The sequence below is a fragment of the Leptinotarsa decemlineata genome, unplaced genomic scaffold, assembly GCF_025532065.1.
Source record: "Leptinotarsa decemlineata unplaced genomic scaffold, Ldec_3_MD MMD2_tig00026336_RagTag_RagTag, whole genome shotgun sequence".
Lineage (NCBI taxonomy): Eukaryota > Metazoa > Arthropoda > Insecta > Coleoptera > Chrysomelidae > Leptinotarsa > Leptinotarsa decemlineata.
Window position 1 is genome coordinate 6,960,735 of NW_027412692.1, and position 20,865 is coordinate 6,981,599.

Sequence of the window (20,865 nt, forward strand, 5' to 3'; positions counted from 1 at the left end):
AAAGGCCGTCTGAGAAAAATACCATTTTTTCAACGTTTGTTTGAAGGTGATTGACAACGTTTCATGATGAATTGCATTACTTCGGACTTCCATTGTCTGATATTATATAAAATGATTCGAAATCCATGAAAGAAATAAAAAAGAAGAATTAAAAATGAATAGCTGAATCAAACAATTATATTAAGCAAAAAACTTGAAATGAAATAACAGTCAAATAAAATACAAGTAAAAATAGAACAATTGAACAAAAAATAAAAGGAAGAAATTCCAAGCCAAGTTACTTCACGACGTTTCGATTGTTAGTATCCACAATCGTCTTCGGATGATCTGTTCTGTTTCTGTTTTTTCCGTTAATCAGCTGTCGACCCCATGCGAATGACAACTCTCAGAAGTTGAGAAACTTGTGCGAGCTAAGGACTAACGAGATCTTACCTTTTAACGTGTGATTCCTAACACGGTGATGACTGGACTGATTCCTCCGAGAGATGACTATTTATGGGTCATTCGAGTATTTTTACTTATCCCCGCTTTCCTTTTTCCGCTTCACTTGTTAGTGGGAGATGACCACTTGGCGGGAGTTGGCAATTTTTCACTTGATGATGGGTTTCCATAAGTTGCTTATCTCTACACTAGCTTGGCTGAATACGTTGTTGGACAACATGTATGCGGCTTCTTTGAATTTCCTCCTAAACCAATGTTCCTCTCTGTGTATGATCCCAGCTTGGGACAACTCGATGTTATGTTGATGGGTCCAAAACATGATCTGCTATTCCAGAATGAAATTGTGTAAGTGACCCTTTAATTGCAGACAATGTAAAAAATAGACAGAGAGAAAGTTCAGACGAATATTTGAAATGATGAGAAGCTGTAAAAATTAGTTCAGGATACACGTTTTTTAGAAAGGGTGTCATAAATATATGGAAGAAAAACCAAGAAGCCCAAGATGCTGCAGTCTTCTGCAGACTTGGAAGAAACAGACAAAAAAAAGGTTTTTACAGATGGCATACTTCATTAACCGCAAATAAGAAATTTTAAATAATTATACCTACTTATATTTCTATCAGTAATACAATTTTTGCACTGGCTTACTCCGTTCTCTCGTGTTTGTTATCGCTTCTGTAGTTTAATTCGCCATAATTTATATAGTGGTGGAAGCTTTTCGAACTATTGGTATTTATCAAATCTTCTGGTTTCATCCGCCATTTCTTCCAAGATAATAGATAGGTAAACACCTATCCCTTCAAAAGTGGACGGAGACGTACTCATTACTTTTACAGCAATACATTTTAGCCAAACTGTACAAATGACATTATTCAGAGTGGTATTTTGAAGCCAGAGTTCTTTCTTGGAGCTTAACTATATAACCAAAGTTTTCATTTGGATTCTAGCAGTCTCTTCATCCTACCGCTTTTTAAGTTTTTCCTCAGTTTTCTCTCGAAGCAATTTCAACCTATTTTTCTTTATTCCATCGAAACGGAAATTTTCAAAGCCTTTTCCTCAAGTGGAATAATTTACTTGTGATGCACTGTTTTTAACCTTTGGTATAGTAATGAATATTACTGGAGTTTAACTATTAAAGATGATCATTTGGTGATCGATACACGTGTCGAGGTGTTAAAATAATGGTTTGGTGTTGGGAAACAACTCCAGTAACATGGAATAATTTACCAAATACATTCGCCCACTCAGTTTTACGGACGAAGTCTAAAATCTCTCAAATAATACTTTGATTATAGCTGAGGGGATTTCAAAAACTGCTGAAGAATTTTTGATAGTCTTCACATCACACCTGCTAACAGTATTAATATTTGATGGATTTTAGTTTGGCAGTATCGCAAGGGTGACTTTCTTGAACCATTCATTTGACTATTGTTCTGGATTCTATTGACTAATTATGAAGGAACTTCTTTCAGGAAGAATATTGAATCGATTCTCAAAAGACATCGGGGCAGTAGATGAAATTTTGCCTAACGCAATGTATGATGTTGTGCAAGTATTTCTGGTTATGGGAGGTATTCTAGCATTGAACTTCATTGTGACCCCATGGATGATTATACCTGCTGTTGTTCTTGGATCTCTCTTTTATTATTTGAGAGTAGTTTACTTATCCACTGCTCAAAACGTTAAGAGACTTGAAGCCGCTAGTAAGTATAATATTAACATTCCTTAGGAAAATACATTTCGACTAATATAAATAATTATTCTTCAATAACTCGTGCTCTTTTTTTCACCGGTTAACTCATCGATGTAAAAGAAACTCAATCAGTATTTTCTCTTTTTCATCGGCTTTAAACCAATGGATTTCATCAAACTTCTTTTGTCATCGGTGTATATCGATTAATTCCATCAATACATCGAAACCAAGGCCGATGAATCTGAAAAATTCCTGTTAGCTGAATTATTAAGACATCAAAACAAATTTTGAATTGGAAATTTTCAAAATTATTTCGGCAACATACGTTTTATTACTCATTTTTGTATGTAGTAATGCGATATGGATGCGTTTTGGTTCAAAATATGAATAATTTATTAGCATTTATGGCAAAAAATGTTTCGTTTCGACAATAATAGAATACTGTCACTTGTCAACTCTGCTCACTGTTCCTTTTTTTTCATCATTATATTCATCGGGTTCATCGTAAGCTGTTAAATAAACTTCATTTGACCGGTTTACGATTAATCGGTGAAATTTATTTGGTGAAAAATAATATACGCGGATATACTTGCGTGATTATAAAATAGAAGATTGGAAAAACCATCAGATCAAAATAGAAACGACAAAATTTCATTATTTCATTCATTACTTTTGAAAAATAAAAAAAATTCAAGCGTTATCAAAAGTTAAGACTCTCAGTTTTCACTCAACAAAAACACAATATGATACAGCCTAATATTCATATTAAATTATTTTCCACAGCGCGAGCCCCTGTGTTCTCACATATTTCTGCTACTTTATATGGAATGCCCACTATCAGATCTTCTAATGCTCAAGATATGGTCACTCAAGAATTTGACAGTCTACAGGATCAGCACACTGGTAGTTCATACCTGTTCCAAGCTTGTAGTGAAGCTTTCGGGTTTTATCTGGATTGTATCAGTACTGCGTTTTTGGCTCTCGTTACTTTTCAGTTTCTCATAGGAAATGGTGAGTTCATTTATGATGAGCAAAAAGTATAACAGTATCAGAAAAAGAACTTCTTTCTACAACTGCTATGAAAACATCAATGAACAAACAGTGTTTTTTCAAATCTCCATAGTTTCACCATAATCGTTGTTATTCATATATTTCAACTGAGAAATGAAAATATTAAGGATTGTTTAGTGAATGATATTGTGATCAAAAACTGAATTACAACTTTTTCCAGGCAATGTGAATAGCGCAGAAGTAGGTTTGGTGATTTCAAGTAGTCTGATTTTAACGGGTATGCTCCAAGTGGGTGTAAGACAATCAGCTGAGGTTGCTTCCAATATGACAAGCGTAGAAAGACTGGTTCAATATGTCAAGTTGAAAACTGAAGATGACTTGAAAAAACCTCCAACCAAAAAACCAGCTGATTGGCCATCAAGGGGTAAAATTGTTTTTGCAAATACTTACTTAAGATATGCCTTAGAAGAGCTACCAGTATTGAAGGATTTGAATATCTCAATAGAGCCTGGAGAGAAAGTTGGCATAGTAGGCAGAACTGGGGCAGGAAAATCAACACTAATTGCCTCGTTATTTAGATTAGCACCAATTGAAGGAACAATCGCCATAGACGATGTTGATACAGCTGATATCAGTTTAGAACAACTCAGGTCCAATATTTCGATTATCCCCCAAGAACCCATTTTATTTTCCTCCACTGTACGATATAATTTGGATCCATTCGATAAAGCAAGCGATGGAGATGTCTGGCAAGCTCTAGCTGATGTAAGTAATTCTAAAAAAAAAAAACTCTGATAATCGATAATTTTTCTCTTCAAGGTTGAGCTGAAGAACTCAATCGAAAGTCTCAATCAACAGGTTAGTGAAGGCGGTTCAAATTTCAGTGCAGGTCAAAGGCAATTGATTTGCTTGGCTCGCGCCATTTTGAGAAATAACAAGGTTTTGGTAATGGATGAAGCTACAGCCAACGTTGACCCTAAGTGAGTATATTGTATGTTTGACCTTCAAAGAAACACCCTTTTGTAATAATTTAGTAAGTATATCCATTCATTTCCATGCATGTTCATCTCCAACTGTATTTTTTTACAGTACGGATTCGCTCATCCAAAAGACCATTCGGGAAAAATTCAAAAATTGCACAGTACTAACCATCGCTCACAGATTAAACACCATAATGGACTCTGACAAAGTTCTTGTGATGGACGCCGGAGTGGCAGTAGAATATGCACCTCCACATGAGTTATTGCAGAATTCTGAGGGATACTTCTCAAAAATGGTGGAGCAGACAGGAACGCAGATGGCCACACATTTGAGAGAGGAAGCGTTTAAGGCTTATCGAAAAACTGTTGCAGAGTCGTCGAACAGTTAGAATATTTTTAAAATCTAAAACGATATTCTTGTTGATATTTTTTATTAAATAACATATCCTGTTTCAACGATTCACAGTGACATTCCATTGTAGGTGATAAAGCAAGAGTAACATCACCAGTTTCTGTTTCTTCGGGTGAGAACTGAATTAGACTAGTAATACAAATTATGTGTTCAATTACTTGAGTGTTCGAGATTCGAATGTGAATAATGAATAAACTTATCGTTTATAAAAATATTTAATACGAAAGAGATAGTCATTATTTTTCTCTGTACAGTTTGTACATGAAATAATGCAAAAATGCATTATGAGATAAACGAAAAATATTGAAAATTCTTGATAATAACTCACGACTTTTCAAAATAATACTTCAATATACAGGGTAGACACCTTTCGGGTAATTACGTCAACACCGGTTGAATGCAACACCCTATTCAATTCTAAATTTCAGAATCTACATCGAAGTGTTTAGAAGGTTTTGCATACTTTACTGTATCCATACTACAAGTAACGGTCGAAGGCAGTGTTACCGCTAGATTTTCCTAGATGATTGGATTTTTCTCAGCGGTTCCTTCAAAGAATTGTACAAACTCAGAATTTCACTAATGGGGCAAGTTTTTCAAGGAATGCAATCATAAACTTTCATAAAAATCACTCTTGGGCCTACGAGAATCCACATGCTACTGTAGAAAGTGGGTTTTAGCAGAAAATGTCGTTAAAACGTCTGAGCGTGAATTTTTGGTGATCATCTCATAGGGCCGCATTTTTTTTCTCCTTGACTCGATGGTGTGACGTATGGAGAATTTCTAGAAGACACATTGCCAGAACTGTTAGAGGATGTACCTTTGCTAGTAAGATGAATTATGTAGGTTTATGCTAGTGTCAGATGTCAGTGTAATCGCTCGACAATATCTTTCCATACATGAATCAAGTAACCCTCTGATAACCCTCTGAGAAGCCAGTGGAAGAATATTTTCTGTCGCATTTACACAACAGAAAATAAACTTCGCCCTTTATTTCTATATATGAACCTTGATTTCTAATATTTATTGTATTCTTTTGAATGTGGAAATAATAAAGACGATTATTATTACTATTATTTTTATTATTATTAATTAACATTCCAAATCTTATTTGATGAGAAGAAGCTCCTTGTTACTCATAAACACACGTATAGTTTAATCAACATCGATGAAAATAATTGTGAGTGAATAAAAGAACAATATTTTTAGTAAAACTGTGACACCCCGTTACTCGGAAACGAAGCAAGTTGGGACACACATTCATATAAACTTTTTTTCATAAAATATAATAAATAATCACCATCTGAAATTAATGGCATCACTACGAATACATTCTGTATATTCAATCTCGTCTCGCTCCTTTCAAGCAAGTATGAGACTTACTCAACTTCTAATTTTTATAACTAAAACGGAAATTATTCACTCAATTCAAGAACATTTCATACACATCCTCCAATCTCCAGAATTACTCGAGTAGGCACATAATTTCAACAGTTTCACAAGATTTGCCGTAGTGAATTGAATTTGTCCCAGAAGTCATGAAGGCAGCATTTATTTTATTCGCAATTTTCGAATTGAGTCTGCTTCAGAATGTTACTAATAACTCCGGAAGAAAATATTACTTCAAAATGGGTAAAAACAATAGTGAAGTGAGAGTGCATAACAGAATTCATTATCTCAACCATAATATAACCGATTATGAATATCCTAATCGGCGCGGGGGCGCAACGAACTTTCTTAATTTTGAGGAAAAGAAAACGACGGTAAGTGGTACTTTTTTGTTTACTTTCTTGAGTACCCTTCAACAACTTCGGTGATTCGATAACAAATTTATTTTAAATAAAAATATCTTTGAATTGAAAGGGAAACAAAGGTTTCGGCTTTCTACTTCTCCATCTTTATATAAAAAAAATATGGGAATCTTCCAAAGAAAGAAATAAAGCAATCAATTTCGATCATTCATCATAAAACTCGGATACATTAAAAAAACTACTCCCTAATAACATTGTTCGCAGATTTCGTCTGGATTTCATGATAACTTTCTGGGGGTGCTTTGTATATTGGCTTGTTTCGAAAGTTTTTTCCGTTTTCATGATTCTACTTTCAACTATAATATCTCGGTGAATACGATTTCAATCATAGTAAACAGGGGGACACATTTTGACATATTCACGTTTGATGTTACTTCCTCTATCGCACCCCCAGCGCATGTCAACAATTTTTTTAAATAGATCACCCTATATTGTTTCGCATTATCAGATTCTCCATGATGAGAAGATTTCAACAAAGTATTGTTATACTAAGTTATCTCGAGAATCCGGAATCAGTCGTACAATTGTTTTCAGGATCCTTCATAAGTATAAATTATTTCATCCATATAAGATTAGACTAGTTCATGAATTGAACGAAGATGATTTCGATAGACGTATCGAGTTTTGTGAAAGTCTCGCTGAACGGATCAACTTGCATCAGAAATTCTTGTATAAAATTTGTTTTTCGGATGGATGTACTTTAGGTTTGAATGGAGAGGTGAATCGGCAAAATTTTTGATATTGGAGTGATACGGATCCTCATTTATACCATCAAGTTCATACCCAAAGACCTCAAAAAGTGAATGTTTGGGCAGGAATTTTAGGAGATCACATCATTGGACCTTTTTTTATCGATGATAATTTGACTAGTGATAAATGTTGGAGAATCGAATAACACCGTGCATCAATAGGGCAATTGCGACAATTTTTGGATGATCATTTTGCTGGTCGCTGGATTGGCAGAAGAGGTCCTAAAGAATGGCCACCAAGGTCTCCGGATCTCAATCCTGTAGACTTCTTTCTATGGGGTCATCTGAAGTCTAATATGTATGAGATAGAATCAACAACATTAGAAGATTTGAGAGATAATATCATGAGAAATAACTTCCGAGATTCTCAACCATGTGAGGGCGGCAATGGAGCTCGTTTTTACCATTGTATGGAAGTTGATGGAAACGTTTTTGAATATTTATTATAGAAAATTGTTTTCTTCTCATTGCCCAGTCATCAGATTTTGATTCAAAAATTAATAATGAATATCTTTTTCTGATTTATAGCTTCTATATTTGTCTCCAGAACGAATATTTCAAAATGTGGCCTCCTGTATAATTGTTGGCCTGTTTTTTTATTTTTCCTGCAAATCATTGTTTCAAAAGTTATTCAGGTTGGCTCGTTTTCAACTCAAATAGTTTGTAGCTCCCGAACCATAAGCTTCAGACCATATGTTTTATACTTTATTGAAATCTGCTTATCATGGATTATCTGATAATGCGAAACAATATAGGGTGATCCATTTAAAAAAATTGGAGACATGCAATGGGGGTGCGATAGGGAAGTAACATCAAATGTGAATGTCAAAATATGTCCCCCTGTATACTATTGTTGACGTGTTTTTTATTATACCTGAAAATCATTGTAGCAAAAGTTATTCAGGGTGGCTCTTTTCAAATGGAATGCACTCTATACCACGACACAGTAGAATACGTATTTATTAAGATATGGAGGTGCAAAAAAAACACAACATTAAAACGGACAGAACTTTTGAAACAACCTTATACCTTGTATGCCACACCTTCGGTTAAAATCATTTAGTCAGTTTAAAATATCAGTACATTGTTGCATAACTTCGAATATCCAAATTTTTTATGAATTGTCGTGTATTCCCGTTATTCAGTTACACGTCTTTTCAGATCCTTCCACAATATTTGGATGAAGAATGGAATTACCAGCACAAAAACCAGTCTAAAAATAATTTACCAAAATTTATACAAAAGTTCTATGAAAGGGCAAGTGAAGAACAAACGTCTTCCAACGTCAACACGAGAATACTTTTCAATACAAACAGAAATAGTTCAAGCGGTATTCTGTTCTTCAATCTGGATAGCGTGGATGCAAACGAAAACATTCTAGATGCGGATTTGTATTTTTACTGGCCATTAAAAAATACTTCGAGTATTCACAGAGAATCCGTGGTGCTACGCTTGTATCAGTTGGAAAGCCAGTTCGATGAAGACTTGAACGAAACTAATTCGATACAGAATCCCGATGTTCATAAACTTTTCAATGTCATATATGTTTCCAAAGCGCAGAAAGGATGGCAGGTAAGAATTTAAAAAAAACTATGATACATAAACTGGGATTCGAATTTCTACATTTATTCAAACTCTTCCAAAGTGCACACAATGTTCCTCTGGCAAATGCCTGCTGGAAAACAATTCATTTCTTTGCTAATACCACAACGGACATTGGATTATATTTGACAGACATTCGTCCAGCAGCAGGATCTTACTGAAATCAGTCGAGTGGTCAGAGACCGGTTTCAGAGTATTAGTCCACATCTGTAAAAGATAAATATAATCCAGACATCATCTATGCTCTACTAAATATATGAAGCCTTCGTCTGAGACAGGATCTGTTTCGATAAGTAACACTTCCATCTCATGAACCAAGCTCCAAATTTGTAACATAAATCATGACTGAATTATTTTTTCATTAGTTGGGACTTCCATTGTCTAATACGATATAAATTGATTTGAAATCCCTGAATGACTGAATTGAAGGATTCCAAACCAAGTTACTTCACGACGTTTCGATTGTTAGTATCTACAATCGTCTTCGGGTGATAACTGGACTTATTCCTCCGAGATCTGACTATTTATAGGCCATTCGAGTGCTTTCATCTATTCCCTCTCACCGCTTCATCGGTTTTGGCGGAAGCTGACCGTTTGGCGGGAGTTGGTCGTGTTCTGCTTGATTAGAGGTTTTCATATGTCGCGTATCTCTACGCTAGCTTGGCTAAATGCGTGGTTGGACAACATATATGCGGCTTCTTTGAATTTTCTCCTAAACCAGTGGTCCTCCTTGTGGATGATTTCAGCTTGAGCCCACTTGATGTTATTTTGATGTGTCCAAACATGCTCTGCTATTCCTGATTTACTGGTTTCTCCTCGCTGTGTTGTGTTTCTTGTGCTCGGCAATGCGAACTCTCACTGGCCTCTTAGTTTCACCGCTGTATGATTTTCCGCACTCGCAGGGTTTCCGGTAAATGCAAATCTTGGAATTGCAGTCCGCGTTTGGTGGCCTGGTTTTCGTGAGGCTGCTATGGATGGTGTTCCCAGATCTGAAACAGATTCTGATGTTATACTTGGACCCAATCCTTCTTATCCTTTCCGACAATCCTCTGATGTAGGGAAGTATACGTACTGGTTGTGGTGGCTTCTCTTCCTTGTGGAGCTCTTGCTGTCTTCTGGCTAAAGCCTGATCCATCATCATGAATGATTTTTAATAAATCATGATCATTTTTGTAGAGAATTTTGGTTTCTGTAAGTTTTGGAATTATTTTTTCAAAACTACTTACTTTCCAATTTAGAACAACTATTCTGTTCCCAATACAGTTTATGCATTAAATATGAAAAAAAAAACATCAACAATATAATGAGAGAAGAAATATATACACACAAATTTCCGATGTGCCAAATTTCATCAGAGGTACTAGTAAGGGTCAGGCGACGTTTAAACTGATTTGTCTTTGATAAAAATAACCCGGATGAGCTGTTTGAATGCGAATGTTGATACTTGAGTGACAGTACCAAGTACCAAGCATAACTCACGTATTCAGTACCAAGTTCAGTACTAAAAGTAGGTACACTTTTTCAAATACCAAGTACCAAAAATGTACAGTGTGAATTTTCGAAAATGACTTTTAGGGGGTGTCCTTAGTAAAAGATGAAGTGGTGCTAGCGACCCCCTTAAAAAGATAAACAAAGACCAAAACGGCGGTCCGTTGCTAAACCAAGCTTCGAAAGTGAGTGCTTTGAAAATACAAAAATACTTAGCCCAAAAACATCCACGATTCGAAAACAAATATGCCTGTCACGAGCTGCCATAAGTCTCATATTAGTGGTACTAGGCCGAGCCATGAATGCTTTTGGGTTCAAACGTTGCATTCATAACCTGGCCCGAAAAAAAACAGTGCTGTATATTTTAGGAACATGCATGAATGCAACGCTTTTGGGATCCAAAATCATCTAAAATAGTTAAATATTAAAAACTACAAAATTCTAAAAAATATGGTAGTTAAAAACTGTATATTATTTTTAGATTTTCAAAGTGAAAAAACCCATCGACAATTGGCTTACAGGAGAAGAAAATTTGGGTCTTATCCTAACCATTTCAAGTTACGATGACAATAAATTGGTAGAAATATTCAAGGACTCGAACGAGGGAATGTTTAGAACTTTTATTGCAATTAAAGTTCAAAATAACAGTAAGTTTTTCATATCACATGTTTGAAGTATGCGTATCCCAGAGCCAAACCATAATAGTGAATTTTAAGTTATTTATTGAAAAATCTTGATGTCTATAATTCGAAATTTCTTATTGTTGATAGTCAAATATTAATATCGAAGGCACCAAATTCCAACCTAATCATACAGCCTTCTTTTTTTTCGTTTTAAAACTGTTAGTCAATTAACCAAATTTTCAATGAAATAGTCAAGTTTTTGTACTTAAAAACCCATTAGCAGATTCTTGGTTTCAACCATATCTTACCTTTTCAATACAGAATAGGTATTTATCGCTATTTAAATACATATTTTTACAGGTACACTTTCAGATGTCACAGAACAATTTCCCACTAATGCATCAGAGATCTCTGCTGAATGCCAGAGAAAAGAGTGGGTTGTTAATTTTCGAAATCTAGGATGGGACCAATTTATAATTACTCCAGATAGCTTCCTGGCCAACGACTGCTCTGGGAAGTGTTTGAAGCCAAAACTCGAGGATAAAAATCATGTGAAACTTCTCCATATTTTTCAAAAAAGGTCGCTGTGTTGCGTACCAGTAAAGTACCGTTCTCAACCAATAATGTATTTTGACAAGTTCGATAACATCGCCATTAAAAATTATGATAACATTATTGCGACGGAATGTGGATGTAGATAATTCATTTTGAAAATTTGTTTAGAATATACTCTGTTGATTCAGTTCTACTGAGTACCTAATTCACTAATAGATGGGATGAGTTTCAAAACGGGTTTTTTTGTTAATTAACTGTTGTGGCCAACTGTGTTGTCTTACTTACTAATATAGTGGTAAACATTATAAGTAAAATACAGTGTCAAAAATATCAGTTATTAAGTTATTAAGTTCTATGTGTAGTGAAGACCTCGCAGGAAAATAGAGGGTGAACTTTTTGCTATTAGAACTAACAACTAATTTTGTATATAAGTTGAATATATGCAGGTTCAGCTTCTATTGAAAACGGAAAAAATGTTATATCTATCAGACTATTATTTTCATTGAGTGGTGGGTGAACTAGACAGAAATAATATACAAACCATTTTTTCGGTCAGGGTGGCTGAAAACCGGAAAAACACTGAAAAATAATGTCACTGTCACGACAAATATAACATTGACATTTTCTTACATTGTTTCTCAGCACATTGACGAAGTAATTGCCCGTTTTTGGCCACTTTTTTGGATGTACGCGGGATATTACAATAGACAGTAATCGGGTGGCCGAAAATAGGAAAGGTTATACCGTTTTTTCGTCCTTTTATAAAGATAGCATATGATTTAGATGACCAAAAAAGGTTATTTTACAACAAATCTGAAACTGGTCCCTATCTTGATTTTTATTTTCAGTTGAATGGTGGAAGATAATAATATCAAAAAGTAGGTAAGCTACCTCGAAAGAGGGTGAATGTGAAAACATTATTTTGTTACTCTGATGAGGCATAAAACAGGCACTGATTGAAATAAGGGAAAATAATAAGAGTGTTGAGGAAGCGAGTCGCTAGTTTGGAATAGGTGCCTCAAATCACATCCAAGATAGACTGAAAGAAAAAATTGCAGATAACGTTTTTAAAAAAAACTTGACCGCCCCCTATTATGACATGATAAGGGAAGCAAAAAATTGCTAACTGGCTGTTACATCTTGCCAAATGTGTTTTCAAGGACAAAAAACACATCTGGCAAGTTCGAATAGTCACCATAATTGCTAGGGATACGGGAATACTCCATATGTCCAAAAACCATCAGTCTGGTTAGAAATTATATTTCCCTAAACTTCATGCAGGAATATCACTCAGAAAAGCAGAGAGCATTAACAGAGCTCACAATCATTAGTCACGAAAGAGGCTATTATCTTCAATTCTACCTGCAAGCAATCATTTATCAGGCATTATGGAAGATCCCAGGAGAGTTTTCAATGGAGATAGTTCCGGATTTTCTCTTTGTCCCAAGACGGGTAATGTTCTTGTCGCAAAAGATTGGAAAAACTTATGATACTGTCACAAGTGGTAAGGAGGAGAATTGAAATGTATTTTCAGGATATGTTTGGCAGACATTGGTACAGTATAAGTATAAAGAACGTATCTTTTCTTCCTTCAACAAATGTTCATTGGTACGAGTATGACTTTTACCCAGATGAACAAGCTATAACTATCTGGTAACTCTCAATTTCAATTAGGAGACATTACTTCTGGGGGTCTTCATCAGAGAATGTTTGAGTAGTTTTGTTGGATACCGTGCAGGGAGCTCAATGAATCTGTCAAAATTCTGCATAGCGGAGAAAATTTGAATGCCTTTGAAGAATTTGTTAGGATCTAAAGAAGGAATCCAAAAATTTCAAGTTCTATTTCCCACCCAGTTTCTAATGATATGGAATAATACAAATAACTACCAAAGAGATAGCAAAATATTTTATGTGAAATAGCAACTGCAATTTAAAGTTAGACTATGAAGGAAATGTTCTGCCTGAAAAAATATTCCTCCCGACCACAATGCCAATTAGATAAAAGGCCATCGCAAGTTAGTGATAGCTTATTTGTATTCTCTGAAGACTGTAAACAGCTATGAAGAATGCAAAATTATTTTAAAAAATTACATATTGATATTATGGTTACCTTTGGATAGATCTTTCTGCAAAAATGTATCACGGTAAAGCCTCCCAAAATAAAAAACAGATCACATTTTCAAAAATCCAAATTTTTATTGAAGAAATGTTAAACAAAATACAAAAATCTTAAATCTACATTCTAAGGATACAAAATATCATAATGTCCTGGACGGTAAAGGAGATGAACAGTGGGAGTACAACCCTCAGGCAAATCATGTTGGGTACAAGATTTACCTGTACCCCTATCCATATAGATAACTCGAACTCCTGTTTGCAATGCTGCACAGGCAGCAATTATATGAATGTGGTCACTTTCTTTATACATAGGTTCCACTTCTTGATGGCAGAAATCAACAACCTTGAAGAAATGGAGAAAAAAATCAGATATTCCTCCATAAAAGTCAGTTTGATTTTGAAACATTCATGGTTAGCTACTAAAGAAAGTAGAAATAGAAAGTATTATAAAAAGATAATAAATTTAAAAAACTATAACTCAATTAATAATGATATAATGGTTGAGGTTTTCTCGGCCGAGGTTTTCAGTGTCACTATTTTTCTGTGTAAAGGGTATTTATGTTGACTCAGGTAGTCTGGTGTGCTAATACCTGTACCTGGATTTGGTGAATTGCCTAATGCTTGACATGTTGACACAGGTAGTCTGATGTGATAATACCTGTTTCTGGATTAGGTAAATTGTCAATAACAGTCGTTGACCCTTTTCTACCTGTCGTCATGCTGTTTGCTATTCTTGAACTTCTTTGCCCCCGGTACCAGTCGGCTATGGTATACCTGTTTGGGAGCAATGAGTTTCGTGTTTTCAAACAGAATACTGTGATTTCCTTCACTGAGTGTGTGTTCCGCCACAGCCAACCTGTCCGTTTGGCCTAGTCTGCAGTTTCTTTCATGTACTTGCAGCCTTGTTTCCATGGATCTTTTGGTGGTTCTGATGTATACCTTCCCACAAGTGTGTGATGATATACCCCTGTTGCTGATAGTGGGTCTCTTTTGTCTGTAGCCGAACTGAGGCTTTGTTGTATCTTCTTGTTTGATTTAAAAACCGTTTATGTTGTGAAGAAGAGAGCATTGAAACTTTCTATGATTTTTACCACTTTTATTTGTAACTAAAGTAACTGTAGTTTCATCTTATAAGGACATTTTCAAACTTATACATTAAACTAACAACGATTGATTACTTTAATGTATAAGTTTGAAAATGTCCTTATAGGACAAAACTGCATTGACGTTAGTTACAAATAAATTGTTAAAAACAGAAAGTTTCAATTCTCTTCTTTTCTTCATTATGATTTCCTACCACGTAGTAACGGCTACGTCAATTGATCGTTTATGTTGTGTTTCTCCAAGAGTTTTCCATTTCTAGTACAAAGGCAAACTAGAGTATTCAGGAGTAACTGTATTCTTTGGTTTTTTCAACCTGTTTCATATTATAATAGTACTATGTTGAGGGAATCTCTGTTGTTCTAATGTTTTGACAGAATCAGAATCAACGAATTTAGGCGTGCGCAGCGTTATAGAACAGTACTTTCAAAAAATTGTTCTACAGCACCATCTAGTGGCAAGTTACAGAAAAATTGATAGCCTAAAAACCTTCTCTATGGAAATTTACTTATACATGTCAAGTTTCATCACGATCGGTTGAGCAATGTAGAAGTTTATCGCTTACCAACCAACCAACCAACGAACAAACATCCATTTTTATATATTAGATTCAAAGCTATTTTAGATGTATTTGCGAGTATGCAGTGACGCTACTAATATAAAATTTTTGCCACATTCTACAAATATTTATACAAGATTTTATATTTTTGGACTGAATTGTGATATTTTCATTTCCTTTCAAAATGTCACATTGATCAGTGATGTCTCTGAATCGTGGAAGAGGTGAATTGTGGAAGAGACGACCATTAGGGTTAAATTCTCTAAAAAACTGTACAGGGTCAAATTCTCTAAGAAACTGTACGTGTCAGTTACAATTCCACAATAAAATTGAGAGCCAGCATTCTCCGACAGATACCAATGAAAATTTCTAACCAGAACTTTCAAACGATAAAATTATTCAAATTGAAAATGGAATATTTGAAAGGGAGATTAGTTTACAGGAAAAAAGATGTTTCACTTAATACTTCTCCATCATTAAACAAAAAATGTGGTGGAAATCTTCCAAAGGAAGAAAATTAGTAAAACTCTTTATTCAGGTATGTAGGTAGAGCAAACACAGAAGATCATTTCAGATTTGAACTGAAAGTTTCCCAATCTTTTGTTTAACGTTGGAGAAGTAGGAAACCAAAACTTTTTTTTTCATAAAATCATTCTTTTGATCAACCACACACACCAACAACAAGCCAATCGATAAGTTAATTAATTGTTTTCGAAATCGTGAGAAAGTGGTCATGTGAGGACTGGCAACTTCAAACCTTGAGACTTCTTTTCACAAAATCATTTGAAACAGCTGACTCAAAATACTCCATCAAAAATTTTTGAAGGTTATGCAGTGAGATATGCATTTATCATCCTAACTAAACCATGATACAAATATTTCCAATGCTTTATCAAGGAGATTGTAGTTGTCAATATAAACATGGTATAATCATATTATTTACATTTGCCATTATATTGTGACCCTCGTTTCTTTTCTTTTTATCACTTGATAAGTGAATATATTTATGTACTCTATACTCGCATTTATCCACTTGCAAGTTAAACAAGTTCTTTCATACTTTCGGTATTTTTTTGCAATATTGACAGTTTCTGGCATATCTATAACACTTATGTTACCGTTCAGATTCATGTTTGTAGACTCACAGATAATTCCAAAAATACAGACGAGAATTTGTGTCATATGTTTTGTGTCAGCATTCAATAGTTTTTGAAAATAAAACTGATCAAAGATAATCATGTTTGCAATTAAACAGGATTCAAAATTTCCATTTCAAATACATGTCACAAGAGAACATCTGTTCTCGAATGTTGGAGCAAAAAGAAATGTTTATAAATTTACTATGATAAAAGCTTTGACCACTGACAACATTAGCGAATAGTAAAAAAATCAATTTTTGAAAACAATTTCAAAATAATACCACATTTAGAAAAAAAAATGAGAAGTTAAACAGTATTATAACATATATTTCTATTATTATTATGATTTAGACTTTAATGTCGTATGAATAACCAAGTACCTGAATAACGATGAGATTGGAACCTTTGGTATGAAAGTTGAATAACTTTTTTCGAGATCAATTGCCCTAACACCAAACTGATATTTTTGCACTCGACGCGCGTTTCGCCAACAAAGTTAGCATCCTCAGGAGAAGAAAATTGATACCTAGTCTAGTCTGGTTAATCCTAACATACTAAAATTTGTTACCTAAGGTTGTATACCTGAAGTCCAATATGGAATTTCTCGGTAATTGACTACCTGCAAGTTCTTAGTAATTATTCTTTTCCTAACAGAAGATTATAAAGCGGGCTAAACGGGATGGGTCCCTTATCGCTCATGCTGTTCTTACATTTTGCTATTTCTAGACTCTCAGATGCATCGAGTAGCCTGGTGTCATGCACATGCTTAATCAGTTTCAGATTGTTTTCACCAATTCTGTGGTCCATGTCTAGAGCATGTTGGGCGACACTGGATTTTTCTATCCTTCCATTGCAAATACATCGATTGCAACAGCAAATACATCGGCCAGAGCCGACGAGCGATTAAAACCCGCTTCAAGGAGCGTTGTGCACACATGAAATACGGAAGGTTAGAAAAATCCAGTGTCGCCCAACATGCTCTAGACAATGACCCCAGAATTGGTGAAAACAATCTGAAACTGATTAAGCATGTGCATGACACCAGGCTACTCGATGCATGTGAGTCTAGAAATAGCAAAATGTAAGAACAGCATGAATGGCGATAAGGGACACATCCCGTTTAGCCCGCTTTTTAATCTTCTGTTAGGAAAAGAATAATTACTAAGAACTTGCAGGTAGTTAATTACCGAGAAATTCCATATTGGACTTCAGGTATACAACCTCAGGTAAGAAATTTTAGTATATAAGGATTAACCAGACTAGACTAGGTATCAATTTTCTTCTCCTGAGGATGCTAAGTTTGTTGGCAAAACGCGCGTTGAGTGCAAAAATATTCGTACAACCTTGAGAAATTTAAAAAACAGTTTTATGTCCCGCTTGTATTTCTAATTTCGCAATATTCAATGACCTTTTGCAGGAGCCAATCAGTAATTAAAAATATAAATTGTTTAAGAAAAAATTACTGATGTTGACTTTAACCTGTAAATGGAGTTACCTTCCTAATTCAAAACTCTTGAAGTTCGTGAGAGAACTCGAATACCTAAAAAAGTATTATAACATTATAATGACCTACGTATAGAATCTATGTTGTAAAATAACGGAATAACTCCTCAAAAAACAACAATAAAAGTTCAAGAGATACTGGAGAAGTGAAATTATACTTCACTGTTTCATATTTTTCACATTATTCAACGATCTTAAAGTGTATCTTTGGACTGATTTTACTACTGCTAAAGATCATAGCCTACTGTAATCATACAATACCGGGGTACCGAAAATAAGGTAAGGATGAAAAATTTCAAGTTTTTTCAAACTTCTTGACCTGAAAAAACAAAACTGAAAAAAGATTGTTGTGATAGTAATATTTTTCAGGTGTTACTTTTTTTTTAATCAGTTGTATATAAAAGGACATATTAATTGTATTTGTATGATAATCATGGCTGTAAGTAAAAATATTAATGACTCTCACATATCTGATAAAAAAATTACTATATAAAATAAGTACAGAATGATATTTAAAATTTCAAAGTTAAGGAAGACTCAAGTTGAAACCTTGTTCAAATTTGTATGAGCATATTCTGATAGCTAATTGAAAGCTCCCACAACAAAGATACAGCATATTTTCAATATCTCTATGAATTAAAATACAGCCTGAAACAGAAATCAGAATTTTCTAGGTTTTTTTCAGAACCAAAAACGCCAGTCAGTTTTTATACAAAATACGAAAATAACTTTTTCCTATTCAGTTTGTACTCAAAACATTTGTGATGGAATTGAAACAGATAGGATTCATAGGAATGCTACACATTTTTACATATAAAGATGAGGAAGTAAAAAACAAAAAAACTTTTATTTTCCGAAAACTAATCTCTCCTGAAAATTGTAAACCTTTCCATTTTCTCATCGATTATAAACTACTGAGAATACTCACAGTCCGATCCCCTTCAATGAAACAGCTATAAAAATCTTGATCTTTTTGGAGCTGACCGCTAGTAAGAAGTCTCAGATAGACCACCATATAATCCGAAAAACCTTGATCATTAAACAAGGTGTGTAGTTCTTTTCGGGCTTCTTCTACATCATCGATGGCTTTCAAACGTTTCAATACCTCCATATACTTGAAAAAAAAATTATCACAACATTATGGTATCAATATTATTGTTACCTACAGTATCGAAAAAATCTTCAACAGTAAATTGTTGAAATCCAAGGGAAACTAGAGCATCTTTGCTATTTTCAGATAATTTAAAAAACTCATTATAATCTTCTTTTTTCCCTAGCAGTCTTTCAATATTTGCATAACTGAAGGCTCTAAAGAAGCAATTTCCATCAGGCCTAGTTCTGCGAATATGCTTGTATTTTGAAGCCAAATCCTTAACTTTATCTAGATATACGTCATCCGCAGAATATTCATTGTTGAGGGATGTAATCGGCTCCAAGTCCCCTACTATAGCTGTGGTCTCTGAAATCTTAGAAAGGTTTTTGACATAAATATAACCTGAAACTCTTTATCAACTCACTTCTTTTTCAATTTGGCGTTGTTGAGCTAATATGAGTTCATCTTGATTAACTTGTGGTTCACCATCACTTGAAATATGTTTTTCCGACTGGCCCTGGTCTCCCATTTTATACAAATAATTTATTTATGATTATTCATAAAAAAAGTAAAACCTCCAAAATTCCCATTAACCGAACAGAACACAGACAACGACAGATCAGAAAACAAGCAACAGAAAAACAAATAATCAGAATTGTCACTACTATGCGCGGGAAAATTGGAGTTTTTTTGGTGGAGTTACGAAATAGAACCGACTTCTACCAATGACGTCATGTATTTGTTTGAGCGAAGTTCAGAACCAACACGAAACTTCTGATATATAGCTTCAACTAATAGAAATTAGAAATGCGCTAATGTTTCGAACATCAATAGGTGAATCCATTGGTGGACTCATCGATGAATTTATGAACTCGCCTTTTGTTCGTCTAATTTCTTCATTAGTGACTGTTTTTACTGGTTTTATTTGCATTTTAGAGTATTGGTACAAGAAACACAATTGGCTATATTTCGGGCAATAACTCACTTCTCCAGTTCTGAGAAAAATATATCAGAATTCCCAACATCATTCAAGGCTGAATTGATGGAAATACGCATTGTCGACTTCATCTTGTGGCGACGTCAAAACTACTCTACTTGGTCTATAAGAATTCCTTAAAAAAACGCGCGTACCAGCATTCACCAGTATTTATGACATCTCAATTTTGATTGAACAGAAAAAAGTTATAGGGAATTCAAAATAAGCTATACATTACCTGGTACTTGTGATGCAATGTTTGGAACCTTTGCATGTAGTTATTTACATGTTCTCTTTTTACTAGTGTTTGTCTATAAGGTCTTGGGTACCTTGGGTAATAAACACATACTCTCTCTCTCTCTCTAATTAATAAAACTGGGGATCACCAAGTGATCATCTTCAAGAGGATGATTGGTTCTTCTTCTTGAAGATGAGCTCTTGGTGATTGAAACACTTGTCGAAGTGTTAAAAATAACGGTTTGGTGTAGGCATAGAAGTCCAGTAATATACATTACCTAGTGTCGATGGTGTGAACTAGATACAAACACATTGTTTATTTTAATTATTAAATTAAATTATAAATTTTATAATGTGAAGTGTGAATTTAATGCGAAGCACGTAATGTAAATAATATCTTTTGGCAGGAATGATACAATTTGGTTGTCATCAGAACACATCCTTATTGATCTAGAAGAGAAAGTGAATAATTTTTGACGGAAATAACTGATCTGGAACAAATTGACTATTACCTAGTCACTTGTCCTATTAGAAAAAGCGTAAATGAAGATTTCCTCTCCCATCGCGACAGAGGCAGTCTTGCCGATAACGACCATTTTCAAAGATGGCACGTGAATATCGGATTTTTGGAGTGGAGTCTAAAAGAGAAGTTTATTCGAAAATGAAATTAAGATCGAATAAGTATTGAAGTACTAATTTTTTACTCGAATGTGGTTTGATGAATGACTTCCGTTACCCACTAGCCGGATAACTTTAGTTGCTGAGGCTAATAAA

General features: G+C 34.5%; 3 protein-coding genes across 3 annotated transcripts in view; 2 read left to right on the forward strand and 1 right to left on the reverse strand.

Annotated features, from left to right (window-relative positions):
* LOC111503007 (ATP-binding cassette sub-family C member 4) overlaps nucleotides 1-5,608 on the forward strand; it is a 28,615-nt gene extending 23,007 nt beyond the window's left edge. The window contains exons 12-16 of the mRNA XM_074183295.1: nucleotides 1,914-2,144; nucleotides 2,918-3,145; nucleotides 3,366-3,910; nucleotides 3,965-4,125; nucleotides 4,235-5,608. Of these exons, the coding sequence (XP_074039396.1) occupies nucleotides 1,914-2,144; nucleotides 2,918-3,145; nucleotides 3,366-3,910; nucleotides 3,965-4,125; nucleotides 4,235-4,514 (1,445 nt within the window). The 3' untranslated portion in view covers nucleotides 4,515-5,608. The remainder of the gene's footprint in view (nucleotides 1-1,913; nucleotides 2,145-2,917; nucleotides 3,146-3,365; nucleotides 3,911-3,964; nucleotides 4,126-4,234) is intronic.
* Nucleotides 5,609-5,960: 352 nt separating this feature from the next.
* On the forward strand, nucleotides 5,961-11,636 carry LOC111503013 (derriere protein). Its single transcript, XM_023157213.2, has 4 exons — nucleotides 5,961-6,300; nucleotides 8,259-8,669; nucleotides 10,669-10,834; nucleotides 11,171-11,636. The coding sequence occupies exons 1-4, from the start codon at nucleotides 6,076-6,078 to the stop codon at nucleotides 11,509-11,511; spliced, it is 1,143 nt and encodes a 380-aa protein (XP_023012981.2). The 5' UTR covers nucleotides 5,961-6,075; the 3' UTR covers nucleotides 11,512-11,636.
* Nucleotides 11,637-13,536: 1,900 nt separating this feature from the next.
* On the reverse strand, nucleotides 13,537-19,511 carry LOC111503022 (ubiquitin thioesterase otubain-like). The gene is made up of 4 exons (XM_023157221.2): nucleotides 19,303-19,511; nucleotides 18,952-19,251; nucleotides 18,714-18,899; nucleotides 13,537-13,826 (listed from the first exon to the last, which is right to left on the reverse strand). Exons 1-4 carry the CDS (start codon nucleotides 19,405-19,407, stop codon nucleotides 13,608-13,610), a joined length of 810 nt encoding a protein of 269 aa, XP_023012989.1. The 5' UTR covers nucleotides 19,408-19,511; the 3' UTR covers nucleotides 13,537-13,607.
* Nucleotides 19,512-20,865: the final 1,354 nt, after the last annotated feature.

Excerpts from the sequence above, each read along its gene's own strand:
- LOC111503013 (XM_023157213.2), top strand. The coding sequence starts at position 6,076 with ATGAAGGCAGCATTTATTTTATTCGCAATTTTCGAATTGAGTCTGCTT. Across the intron at positions 6,301-8,258 it reads TTGAGGAAAAGAAAACGACG|ATCCTTCCACAATATTTGGA; the intron begins GTAAGTGGTACT and ends ACGTCTTTTCAG. Across the intron at positions 8,670-10,668 it reads AAGCGCAGAAAGGATGGCAG|ATTTTCAAAGTGAAAAAACC; the intron begins GTAAGAATTTAA and ends TATTATTTTTAG.
- LOC111503022 (XM_023157221.2), bottom strand. The coding sequence starts at position 19,407 with ATGGGAGACCAGGGCCAGTCGGAAAAACATATTTCAAGTGATGGTGAA. Across the intron at positions 19,252-19,302 it reads AACGCCAAATTGAAAAAGAA|ATTTCAGAGACCACAGCTAT; the intron begins GTGAGTTGATAA and ends AACCTTTCTAAG. Across the intron at positions 13,827-18,713 it reads TCATTGAAGGGGATCGGACT|GTTGTTGATTTCTGCCATCA; the intron begins GTGAGTATTCTC and ends CATTTCTTCAAG.